The sequence below is a fragment of the Plasmodium berghei genome, assembly GCF_900002375.2.
Source record: "Plasmodium berghei ANKA genome assembly, chromosome: 6".
Taxonomy (NCBI): Eukaryota; Apicomplexa; class Aconoidasida; order Haemosporida; family Plasmodiidae; genus Plasmodium; species Plasmodium berghei.
The window spans coordinates 793,646-805,777 of NC_036164.2; the positions used below are offsets into that span (position 1 = coordinate 793,646).

At 22.4% G+C, this 12,132-nt stretch overlaps 6 protein-coding genes across 6 annotated transcripts; 5 read left to right on the forward strand and 1 right to left on the reverse strand.

Moving 5' to 3' along the window:
* Window positions 1-164: 164 nt before the first annotated feature.
* PBANKA_0619200 (common gametocyte gene 1, putative) lies at window positions 165-1,604 on the forward strand (the record flags this gene model as incomplete). The annotated part of the gene is made up of 1 exon (XM_034563835.1): window positions 165-1,604. One exon carries the CDS (start codon window positions 165-167, stop codon window positions 1,602-1,604), a length of 1,440 nt encoding a protein of 479 aa, XP_034420692.1.
* Window positions 1,605-3,000: 1,396 nt separating this feature from the next.
* On the forward strand, window positions 3,001-3,668 carry PBANKA_0619300 (conserved Plasmodium protein, unknown function; the record flags this gene model as incomplete). The annotated part of the gene is made up of 3 exons (XM_034563836.1): window positions 3,001-3,145; window positions 3,370-3,432; window positions 3,562-3,668. The coding sequence occupies 3 exons, from the start codon at window positions 3,001-3,003 to the stop codon at window positions 3,666-3,668; spliced, it is 315 nt and encodes a 104-aa protein (XP_034420693.1).
* Window positions 3,669-4,419: 751 nt separating this feature from the next.
* On the reverse strand, window positions 4,420-4,925 carry PBANKA_0619400 (V-type ATPase V0 subunit e, putative; the record flags this gene model as incomplete). Its single annotated transcript, XM_034563837.1, has 3 exons — window positions 4,420-4,489; window positions 4,631-4,678; window positions 4,807-4,925. 3 exons carry the CDS (start codon window positions 4,923-4,925, stop codon window positions 4,420-4,422), a joined length of 237 nt encoding a protein of 78 aa, XP_034420694.1.
* A 1,156-nt stretch (window positions 4,926-6,081) lies between these two features.
* On the forward strand, window positions 6,082-6,747 carry PBANKA_0619500 (conserved Plasmodium protein, unknown function; the record flags this gene model as incomplete). The annotated part of the gene is made up of 1 exon (XM_034563838.1): window positions 6,082-6,747. The coding sequence occupies one exon, from the start codon at window positions 6,082-6,084 to the stop codon at window positions 6,745-6,747; it is 666 nt and encodes a 221-aa protein (XP_034420695.1).
* A 1,359-nt stretch (window positions 6,748-8,106) lies between these two features.
* Window positions 8,107-9,264, forward strand: PBANKA_0619600 (protein pelota homolog, putative; the record flags this gene model as incomplete). Its single annotated transcript, XM_034563839.1, has 1 exon — window positions 8,107-9,264. One exon carries the CDS (start codon window positions 8,107-8,109, stop codon window positions 9,262-9,264), a length of 1,158 nt encoding a protein of 385 aa, XP_034420696.1.
* A 997-nt stretch (window positions 9,265-10,261) lies between these two features.
* Window positions 10,262-11,896, forward strand: PBANKA_0619700 (rhoptry-associated leucine zipper-like protein 1, putative; the record flags this gene model as incomplete). The annotated part of the gene is made up of 1 exon (XM_034563840.1): window positions 10,262-11,896. One exon carries the CDS (start codon window positions 10,262-10,264, stop codon window positions 11,894-11,896), a length of 1,635 nt encoding a protein of 544 aa, XP_034420697.1.
* Between the last annotated feature and the right edge of the window lie 236 nt (window positions 11,897-12,132).

Sequence of the window (12,132 nt, forward strand, 5' to 3'; positions counted from 1 at the left end):
TTAGCTTTGTGTGCGCAATTTTTACTATATTATATTTTTTTGTCTTCTCAAGTACTCAAACATACGCTATTTAAATTTACAAAACAAGACATCGTCCAGACACACACTATACATACATATACAAAATCGTTAACATCTCGAATCTTAATAAGACAGATATAAAAATGAATAAACTTTTAATGCTATCTCTTTTTCTATACGGTGTTGCAGCTGTAAGACCATTTAAGGGGAATTATGATGATGCTGTAAAGACTATAAATGATGACTTAGAAAGAAAAAGCAAAAAGAATGGTACTATGAATGATAAACCATTTAACTTAAGGGAGAATATAAATTATGAAAGAAAAAATAACTATGAATTGTACACAGATATCGATGGTGAATTAAAACAACAAAAATTCAATGTTAATGAACCAAGACAAATTTTAAAAAAAAATATAGATGAATTTAGATATTTAATAAATGATTTAGAGATTTTATTTGGTGTTTACAAATTTAACCCAAGAGATAAAGAAAAGGTATTAAAAGAAACATTAAAGCCAGAATCATTATGTTTTACTATAATGGGATTAATATCAAATCATTTAAATGAATTAAAAGTGAACAATGCACCAATTTATGGATTATATATTAAGGGTGAAAGAAATAGTAATTATGAAGTAAATAGTACTTTAGGAATATATGCAATTTTGTCGAATATTACTATTTCAATAGGAAATTTTACATTCCCCGAAATGAAAAATGCGCCTTATCAACTTCCATATTTAGTTGGGCATTATGATAGTCGAACTGGATTTAAGAATAAAGACATCGCATATCTTTGTCCACTTCCAAAATTTTTAATAGATGTTATAAGAACTACACAATTTGGTTTAAGAGTATTTTATAATGGTGCAGACATCGATGTAAAGGAATTATTTCCAATTACTTTATCGTACGCTTTAGAAAACAAAAGCTTGTTACCTATTTATAAAGAAGATAGTAATTACAAAGCTGAAAAAACAAAATTGTTAAATATATTATCAAAGGAAGCCGAAGATATACCATTTAGAATGATTAAAGATAAAAGTATAAGTGGTAAAGGAATTAAAAACCCGGAAGAACGATTATTAGTGTCAAAATCATTTTTTAACTCGAGGGAGCAAATTAAAAAATTTATATCTAGCTCAGGAAAAACACCTATGGATTCAAATTCAATAGCATTGTACTTTTTAGCATTAAGTCAAAATGCTTTTTCTAAACAAAAAAATTTTGCAATGTCTAGAATAACAAAAATTAATGTAACCAATATTCAAAAAAGTAAAAATGGATATTTGTCACAATATAGTATACAATTAGGACTTGAAAATAATAGTAGTATTACTATAAATGCAGTTGTAAATGGAAAAAATATATATGTACCAAGTATTCTTGAAAAGAATAGTAGCATTATTACTTCAGGATCTCCCAGTATATCATTCGAAACTATTCCATATTCATACGGAATTTATGTAAATGAAGGAGTATCAGGTTTAGTTTATATATTTGCAGATTTAGTATTTAATTTTAACAAAGCATTTCCATATAACGTAAACAATTTGTCGATGTTTGTGTCGAGTAAGTAACAGTTTTGCACAGGATGACATAGATGGCAATATCAAATTGCTAAATCTATTTTTCTATTCAAACATAACTTTCATTGTTTTTAAAACAGTGTAGTGTGATCTATATAGCAACGTTTTATTTACGTTTACTTTGATTTTATTTATGTTATTATATTTATTTTTCCTTAATACATGCATTACAATTTCAACTATTATATGATGTGGAATGCTGTATGATTATTTTGTGTATATCATATATGATGTTTTTTTTGAGATATATACTACGTGCTTAAAAGGCCTAAACTTATTAAAACTTAGTAAATGAACAAGCTGCAAGATAGCCTTTAACTATACTTACTAAAGTTTGAATTTATTTATGTATTATTAAAATTATTATATTGTATAATAAGATTGAGAATTACACAAAGTTAGTGTTTTCTTATTGTGCAAAGGGAGAGGTATTTTTGTTCGTCTCTATTTTCTTTATATGTGCACACATGGGAGTAGGTATGTAAGTGTATGTATATATAAATATGGAGTTGTGAGGAAGAAAAATAATAGAAGATTGTATTTTGTTTTTTTTTCATTGCAAATGGTGTTGAGAAAAATATGAAAATAGAAAGGTATATAGATTATGTATAAATGGAATGCTTGAAAATGGTTTTGAAAATATGTTTAGCGGTAAATTTATTTTTCATAGAAAAGGGTAAGAAGAGTTGTTGGATACATAAATATTATGTATATATATATATTTTATAAATATGATCAGGAGGATGATAAATGTAATAATAAAATTATGATTTATTTGCATAAATAAGGATATGGTGTATATAATTGGTGTGAATTTTATTTATTATTTTTTTTCAGGATATAACTTGTTCCTTTTTTAGTATGTAAATATTATATAACAGTCGGAATAAATGATAGATATAAATGCATGAGTATGGGAATAATACAGTATATATGTATGCTTATACGCATGTGAATATTAAAAAAAAATGAAGAAATAAAATTCGTTCATATTTGAATAAAAATAAAAAGGGTAATGAGCATGGCGAAATATAGCTACATACTATATATTATATGTACATAACTTATAGATCAAAATAAATTAAAAATTAATATTTTTATTTATTAATTTTTTTAAAGAAAATTACTTCCGCTAATTAATATTTTACAAATAGAAATATGGTAATTTTTTTAACAAACAATTAAAATATAAACAAGTTCACTTTTGTTTTACAAACATAAAAATAGAATAGTAAAAGTATAATAAGTAATATACGAGAGAAGGTACCAAAGTACTTATACCACATATACATTAAATTTCCATTAAAAGGATAATATAAAATAATAACATCGAATTTATTTTTTATATTTTTACAATTTTTTTTTAATTTCAAAATAGTGTGTACAAATGCAAAAAAATATACCAGGAGCAAATAATAAAAATGATTTACTGAAAGATAATAAGCATGGTATCAAACCAAATGAAATAAGTGATGATACTATCTACATATTCGATGAGCCTGATGATGAACTTGAAGAATTTGAAGAAATGGGTAAGTTCCTTTTCGTGCATACCCAATATATTTATGTCAATTAAGTTATTACCATATATATTATTATAAATTGTGATATACATTATTATATTTGCTAAAATTATGTTAACTCCAAATTTGCGCCCAATTAAAGCGAAAACAATTTATGCGCATATATATGCATTGATATAATTACTAATGCATGTATATATATATATATATTCATTTTGCTTTCTTTATCCCAGGTAGTATAGCTCTTAATGTTGATACTGATCTGGAGAAATGGGAAGAAGATTGGGGAGCAGCAGGTTGGTTTGAAATTATATAGGAAAGTATGGAGTGATCATAGTTATTTGTACATTGTTTGTACATTATTTATGTATTCATTTTACAATATCTATATTTTGTTTGAACGTTTTTGCATTTTTTGATTTCAGGATGGGATGATGATGATGAAGATGATGATAAGTTTATCATGAAAGTCGAGACAGAATTGCAAAAATTTAAAGCTAGTTTAGATGAAGAAAAGGAAAGAAAAAAATAAAAAATGTATAAAAAGATATATTAACTATTGAATGATTTATAAATGATACCAAGTTTATTAGTCTGTTTATTAAGTGTTTATATAAATATTTTAAAAGAAAGTACAATATAAATAGGTAGCAACAGCAGGGAGGTGCTCACTTTATATTTTATAATCTATCAGTATGAGCTTGGTAAAAAATGAATAATTTTTTTTTTCTGTTTTGATTGATAAATATTGGCAATTGAAATATTCTTTTTCGTATTTTATATCCGTAATATTGGAAATATAGAGAAAATATTTTAATTTTTTTTTTTTACAATTTTAAAATGGAATTGCACACATATCTGTTGTATATATTTGTGCACCGAATAAAATACATGGCATCATAACACCCTCATAAAATATTATACTTAGGCTTTATGCTTATAGATATTTATTTTTTTAATAAAAAATGTATTTATTATTCTTTATGCATTTCTCTAACTTTTAGCAACTCATATATATATATATACATACGTATATAAAAAAATATATTTATTTTTTTTAAAGCGGAATGTTTTTTATTTAGTTATTTAAAAACAACAAAAAAAAAGAGGAGAAAAAAAAAACAAACCATGCTATACGAATATTACACTTATTCAACAAAATTAGAATCGCAAATTAAATTAATTATTTATATGTAGATAAATGCAAATATATGTTGTACTTATTATGTGTAAGCTGATATATTTTACTTTTTTTTTTCTTCATGTTTTTTTTTTTTTTTTTTCTATTCATTAATGATTTTCCGCTGAGGAAATATCATTGGGTTTAGTTGAGATATATAAACACATAGCCAACTGTTAAAAAAAAAAAAAAAAACGAATTATAAAAATTTTGTGTAAAAATAGGTTAACAATTTAGAAGTGTATAAAAAATGGCCATATAATAGTTTAGTGCAATAAGCATATCCATGATTTTTTTCTTTTTTTAAGACTTACAATATCCACAAACAAAACACGGCTATGGAAACCAGCGTAATTATTAATCTACCCAAAGTCGAAAAAATGAAAACACATTGGGGATATACTGTCTATTAACATGCACACACATACATATAACAAATTAGAAGTTTATAAAATAATTAGTTGGTAAAGTTAGAATATTTTAAACTTACTTAAACATGTCCTTCAAGGCTATCTTTCCATTTCTTGCAAAAAATACGCAAAATAAAATACAGGACAAAAACCAAATAATAAGGAAAGTGTATGTTCCCGTTATAATGTTACTATCCATCCTGTAAAAAAATGAAAAAAATGAAAAACAATTTTTAAATTCCAACTTGATTATAACAGTTGTCTATGGAAAAACATAAATTCCCCCCACCTCCTTAATTTTTAATTTCAGTGATATATTTTCTTTTTTTTTAATATTATTTAAAAGGAAAATAAATGAAAAAAAGGAGGAAATATTTGTTTATTCAGAATTATCCAAATTAATAATATGGGAAATTTCCCTTTTTAAAAAATGAAGGATATAATGTGTGTGCAAATGAAGAACGGAAATATGTAATAAAACATATACATTATTCTTCATGTTGTTTTTTCTTTTAATTTGAGATAGTCACACATTTATGTAGGAATAACAACAAAAGGGAGGATAATAAAAATTATATTTTTTCTTTTATTATTACTGGCATGTTGTATATATATATATATATATTTTTTTTTATTTATTCACTTGTTTGTTTTACTTACTTATTTATATTCTGATATTCACATGAAGGTTTGCATATAATATCGCGTATTTGTTTGGGTATACTGTTGTGTATTTGAACGGGGAGAGAGTATATAATCGTAATTGAGTATAATAAAACTGTAAATATAAATATGAAATGACTTTAAAAACAAAAGCAAATAAATTTATACGTACCACGCATATATATATTATGTATTTAAATAAAAAAGGGGGAATTTTATGAGTAAAAATAAGATCCCAATTTTATATTTTTAGTTTTGTTTTTATAAATATTTTTTTAATAAATTTGCTTTTTTATTTATATATATACAATACATATATTAAAAAAACAAAAAAAAAATTAGCTTAAAATATTAAAAAAAATTGCAAATAAACATCTTAGCGTGAATATTACTTTTTTAAAAGGAGAAAAAAAAATATATATATGCATATAATATTATGTATGCATAAAAAATTAAAGAGTGAAAATGGAATTTATTTCTTCGTTCCTTAAAGATTCATTTCCCTAATATGGTGATATAAGAACTGGTATTATATTTATTATATATATATATATATATTCATAATATAATCAAGTATTTATAAATATATTATGAAAAACAATAGCTATGATGTAAATAAATAGATATATATATAAATGACGAAAGTGAAAAAAAAAAAATTTAACTGTAATGATTGCAAAAAAACAATTAAAATGAAGGAAAAAGGAAAATATGAAGACCATGTTATAAAAAAACATAATAAAACAATAAAAGATAGTACTAAAAAAAAAATAAATAAAGAGAAAAAAAAAATTAATTCTTATGATAATGATTATAGTGACCATACTAGGAATTATAGACATGGAAATAAAAATAAGGATGATAAGTATTGGAGTTATAATAATAAAAGTGTCTACTATTATCCATCAAAAAAAACTGAGAATATAGAAAATGCCAGTGATAGTTCAGATCACTGTTTAAAAAATAAAAAAAAACATATCCAAAGATCAAATTCTTTGGATGAAAATGATTACAAAAATAGTAAAGGTAATAATAAGAGTAAAATGAAAAAACTAGGATTTTCATATAACTCATTTAATTATTTTAATGATAGTATTGAAAAAAATAAATTATCTCATAAATATATTGTTGAAGAAAAACTAAAATATGAAAAGGATGTATTTGAAAAGGCTTACGGATTATCTTTACAGAGTGATGAGTATTTTGATAATTTTTTATTTGAAACAAAAAGTGGTGAAAAACATATAAATAAAAATACTGGAAAAACATCAATGCAGTATGAATGTTATAGTTGCAAAGCAAAAAATTATTATTCAAATGTCCAATGTTATAAATGTAAAAAGCTACGAAAAAAATAGCTACAATTTTCCATCTTCTCCACAGTATATGCACATATGTATATATACAATTTTTGTAACCTATAAATTCAAATTTTTATTTTGTCGATGTTAAACCTGAAAATAATGGATAAAGATACCGCTTATATTATGATATAAGAAAATTTTACTTTATTATTTTGTTTTTTTCTCATTTTTTTTAAATGCTTGTTTGTCTATCCTACTTTTCATTTTTGGGAATACCCTATAATTAATATTTAACCATAAAGCAGGCAACAATATGGTCCCCTATTTTTTCTTACTTTTTTTTTGTTTTTAAATATTTAAATTTTTTTTGTATCAATTGATAGATTGTATTCCTAATATCATTATCTATTAATTGCGTAAATTCATTCATTAGTCAATACTCTAACAATGTAGAAGTATAAGTTTTTAGTATATTTATTTAATCTTATTTTATTATTTTTAAAACCTTTTATGTGTGCAACTAGCCACTAGTTTGATCATAATGGTCAGGAAAAACATGATTTTGTCATATTTTTTGAGAATATAATCAAAATTTTCATAAAAAGTAACTTAGTATTTTATTCTGTATTAGAGATAAGGATTTAAAAATCGTATGTCTTAAAATAATGACCTTAAAAAAAACAAAACAAATGGTATATATTGTTAGGAATTAAAATAAACTTATATATAATCATTAATTTTTTATTTTTGAGAATGAAAATTGCTAATAATTTGAAAATTTTGCTACAATATAATTTAACATGATTAATTAATAAGTTTCCTTGTTTGAGATACATATATTTTTAATGCTATGTATGAATAATTTGTTTTCAAAAAATGGGGGAGTAATGAAAATAGAAGGCTACAAGCATGTTAAGTAAAAACATGAGCATTTTATGCAAGCAAGGTATACAAGCATGCGCATATATAGATAGAGCAATGGGTAGCTTATATATTCTTATTCACTTAGTTATTTTGTCATTTATTTGCATATTGTTTTGGCAATTTTTTAAGTGCATTTTGACTAATTTGATTTAGGTGGAAATTTTAAAGAGCACATAAAAAAGGCTTGTTAACAAATCCATGGATTATTAATTAAAAATTTTTTTATAAGAGAAATGGAAAACAAATTTGTGATTAAAAAAGGGGGAAAAGGATTAAATAAAATTGTATAGAATAAATTTATATGTATATAATTTGAACATTTTCCATAACTAAATATAAAAAGAAGGAATCATAGAAAAAATAATAAAGTTGATTATACAATTTAACATGTCTGTGCATGCAAAAAAATATAACAGGTAGATTAAATAAAAAAATATTAAATTATTTTGAAATAATAATTTGATAAAACAAAATATATAATTAGTGATAATGAAGCTACTATATAAAAAAGCAGAGCATGATAGTATGGTAATATCTCTTTTAACTGAAGAAAATGATGATTTATGGAATTTGTATAATTTGATAAGCATTAACGATTTATGTGAAGCATATACATCAAGAAAAGTTCATAAAGAAATAGGAAATAATTCATATGCTACTGAAATAAGAAAGATGGTGCTAGTTTTAAATATAACTAAAATAGATTTCGATTCTATAAATAATAATTTAAGAATATCAGGAAAAAATGTAAAAAATAATGAATTTGTTAAAATTGGACAATATCACACATTTGATATAGGTATTAATGAAAAAATAAAAATAGTGAAAAAAAACTGGGATAATGTATTTAAAGATAAATTAGAAGAATGCACAAATATTCAAAATATTTCAGAAGTTGGTATTTTATTAATTGATTGTGGACATGCAAACATGTATTTAATGACTGATCATTTATATAAAACAGTTTTCAGTATAAATAAGATAATACACAAAAAAAAAAGTGAAAATAGTATAAATTCTATGTATAAAAAATCTTTGGACAATTTTTTTAAAGAAGTATTAATTAACTTAATGAAAAATATGAATTATGAGAAAATAAAATGTATTGTTTTAGGGGGTCCTGGTTTTTTTAAAACTGATTTTTTTGATTATATATATAAAAAGTCAGATATGAAAAACAACAAAGAAATGTTGAGTATAAAGAATAAATTTATAATTGTAAAAACAAGTAACATATATAAGAATTCACTAAATGAAATAATAAATGATAATAATATGAAAAAAATGATTTTAAATATGAAAGTTGTATCACATGTAGATATATTAAACCAATTTTATAAACTTTTTGAAAAAAATGAAAAGAAAATATGTTATGGGGATTCAGAAATTGAATATGCAACTTCCTTAAATGCTATCGAATCTTTGTTAATAACCGATGGAAAAATAAGAAATTGTAATGCTGATAGCAGAAAAAAATATGTTAAAATTATTGAAAAAGTGAAAAAAAATGGAAAAGTTTTTATATTTTCTGATAATCATATATCTGGGGAACAATTAAACTCATTGACAGGTATTGCCGCTATTTTAAAATTTCCAATTACTTTTGAAAATGAAAAAAAATATTATGAGGATAGTTATAATATCTAACAATAAAACAACTTGTTTGTATCAATGCAATTATTTTTTTTTATATAATTCAAAAAATTTGTAAAAATAAAGTATCATATAGTTAGACAACCATGATATATGCAAAGAGGTAAACAAAATAGTTATTCGTGATATATTTTTAAAATTTTATATTTCTCAATTTTTAGATATTTTTTAAATTAAACATTTTTTTTCGTTTTTTTATTTTCAATGTGTACATATATGATACACATATTATTATGATGTATTTATATTATTGTTTTATTCTAATTTTTTTTTTTTTTAAATTATCCATGTATGTGCATACTAAATCATATTGCCGATAAATAATATACATCTTCTATTTTTTCGCTAAGATCAAGTATGTATATTATGCATATACATATGTTTTATTATTTTTTTTTGTTTTATACTGGAATATGTTGTTGCCATTATTCACATTTGTCTATGGCTAGTATACATGATATATATTCTATACATGCATATGTCGGATTATGTTGAAAAAAGTGTGATAAATAATTATAACCATTTTAGTATAGTTTATGGTATATTATTCTTTGGCATATCATATGAATTTTTATTTACTAATTATAATTTTATCAAAAATAATATGAAATAATGTAAAGAAGGTGCATGCTTATATACTGCAAAATAGTGCTACAGCTTTTAATAAAAAAAATAAACATTGTAAATATGAAAATAAGATAGAAAAATTATATAGACATTTAATAATACTCCTTAAAAAAAATTATATATAAAGTATATATGTCTATGTTGCGAAATATTATCATTTTTTTTTTTAATATATTAGAAATTGTAAATGTTTCAGTTTTAGTTGTTTTTGGTTGTGTAATATAAAAAAATAAAATTAGAAAAAAAAGTATATATATGCAAAAACATAATTGGTGTGAAATATTTTTATGTGGTGAGATTATAGGCATCTGCTTAAATATTGTTTCTTATTCTTGTTATTGCTTGTTATTTTGTGTTTTCTAAAATGAAGGTATTTATTTACTTGACAATCATTCAACTGATTGTATATTCCTATAAATATGTGGATGGATCCAATGTGATGTCGAAATTAAACAAAAGTAATGAGAAATATGTAAATCAAGAGTTTAACAATAAAAATAATGACGGATGTAATACAAAAAATAATTATTTAATAGAAGAATATAGTAATGAATCAAATGAGTTATCAGAAGAATCATATATTGATAATACATATGGAGAAGGAAAAGAAAAATATGATGAAGATTTAGAAGAAGTAGATAAAGAATTTGCAAATTTAAATCAAAACAGTTTTGATGAAATTAATAATCTGAATTCAAAAGAAGCTAATAAAAATCTTAGAAATAATATTAATGTATCAAATTGTGAAAGCAACAAAGATAGAAATAATGGAGTAAAATATTTTTCTGATATATTATACGAAGAAAAAAAAAGAAAAATATTGTTAATTCATATTTTGAAAAATATAAAAAAAAGTTTACATAGACAAAATGAAAACTTTAGAAACTTTCTTTCCTTTTTAAGTGAAAATTATGAAAATTATGAAAAATTTACTTTGTTAAAAAATAGTGCATATATGAATAAAAATAATTTAAAATATCCAAATATGTCATTAGGAACTTCAAACTCTGAAACTATTCAATCCTTTTTGAGCATTCAAGAAACAAATAACAAATGTCCTATGAAATCACAAAATAACGAAAATGATGGAAATGACGAAAATAACGATATCCAAGATGATGAAAATAATGATATTCCAAATGATGATAATGGAAAAAAAGAAAATAATTCAGAAGAAATTCAAGAAATTATCGATATCTTAAAAAAACTTTTAAACTCTAATAATATTTCTTTTCAACAAAAAGAATATTTAAAACTAATTATTCAAGTTTTAGAATTAGAAGGTAATTTATTAGACAAAGAAAAAATACAAGTTGAATTAAATAAAAATATTATTAACATATTAATGGGTAAATCAAATGAGTTAAGAGATTTAGCAATCAAGTTAAGTAATGAAAATGGAAATCCTGAAAGTTCACAAAGAGTTGATTTAGCTCAAAATATTGTTTCAAATCTTTTGAACTTGTCAGTTGAACTAAAAAATACAGGAAATATTGTATATAACAATATTCAAGGACAAGGGGAGTTACTTCAAAAAATCGACGAAACTATGAGTAAAGCAGGAAATGAATTAAAAAACATACGAGTTCATACTTCATACAAAGGTATGAACTCAAATGATGACAATAACGATAATGATAATAACGATAATAATGATAATAACGATAATAATGATAATAATGATAATAACGATAATAATGATAATAACGATAATAATGATAATAACGATAATAATAATAATAACGATAATAATAATAATATTATTGAAGTAGGAAAAGGTAATAAATCCAAATATTATAAAAAAAATAAATCAAGACATGGGTTAAAACAATTAAAAAAATTAGGAAATAATCCAAATGGAAAAAATAATGATAATAAAAAAAATACTTTAAAACATTTCAATCTTGATGAAAATATGAAAAATCATTTTTTCAATATATTTAAAAAGGATGAAATAACTCTCAAGAAATTATATGCAATGCTTTCTAATCTAATTTAAGGACTGAATTATATTCATTTATTAATTTAAGCAAATAGACATATTCCTAGTATGCCGTTTAAGTCAAATAAAGTTGAAACAAATTATAAAACCCATAAAAAATAATAATGAAAAAATTGTGATATCATTGTATAGCACAAAAAAAATATTACAATTAGCTAATTAAATAAAAAAAAATGAAAAATAATACAATTTTGCATGAACAGTTCATAAATATATGTCTATCTATGTATGAT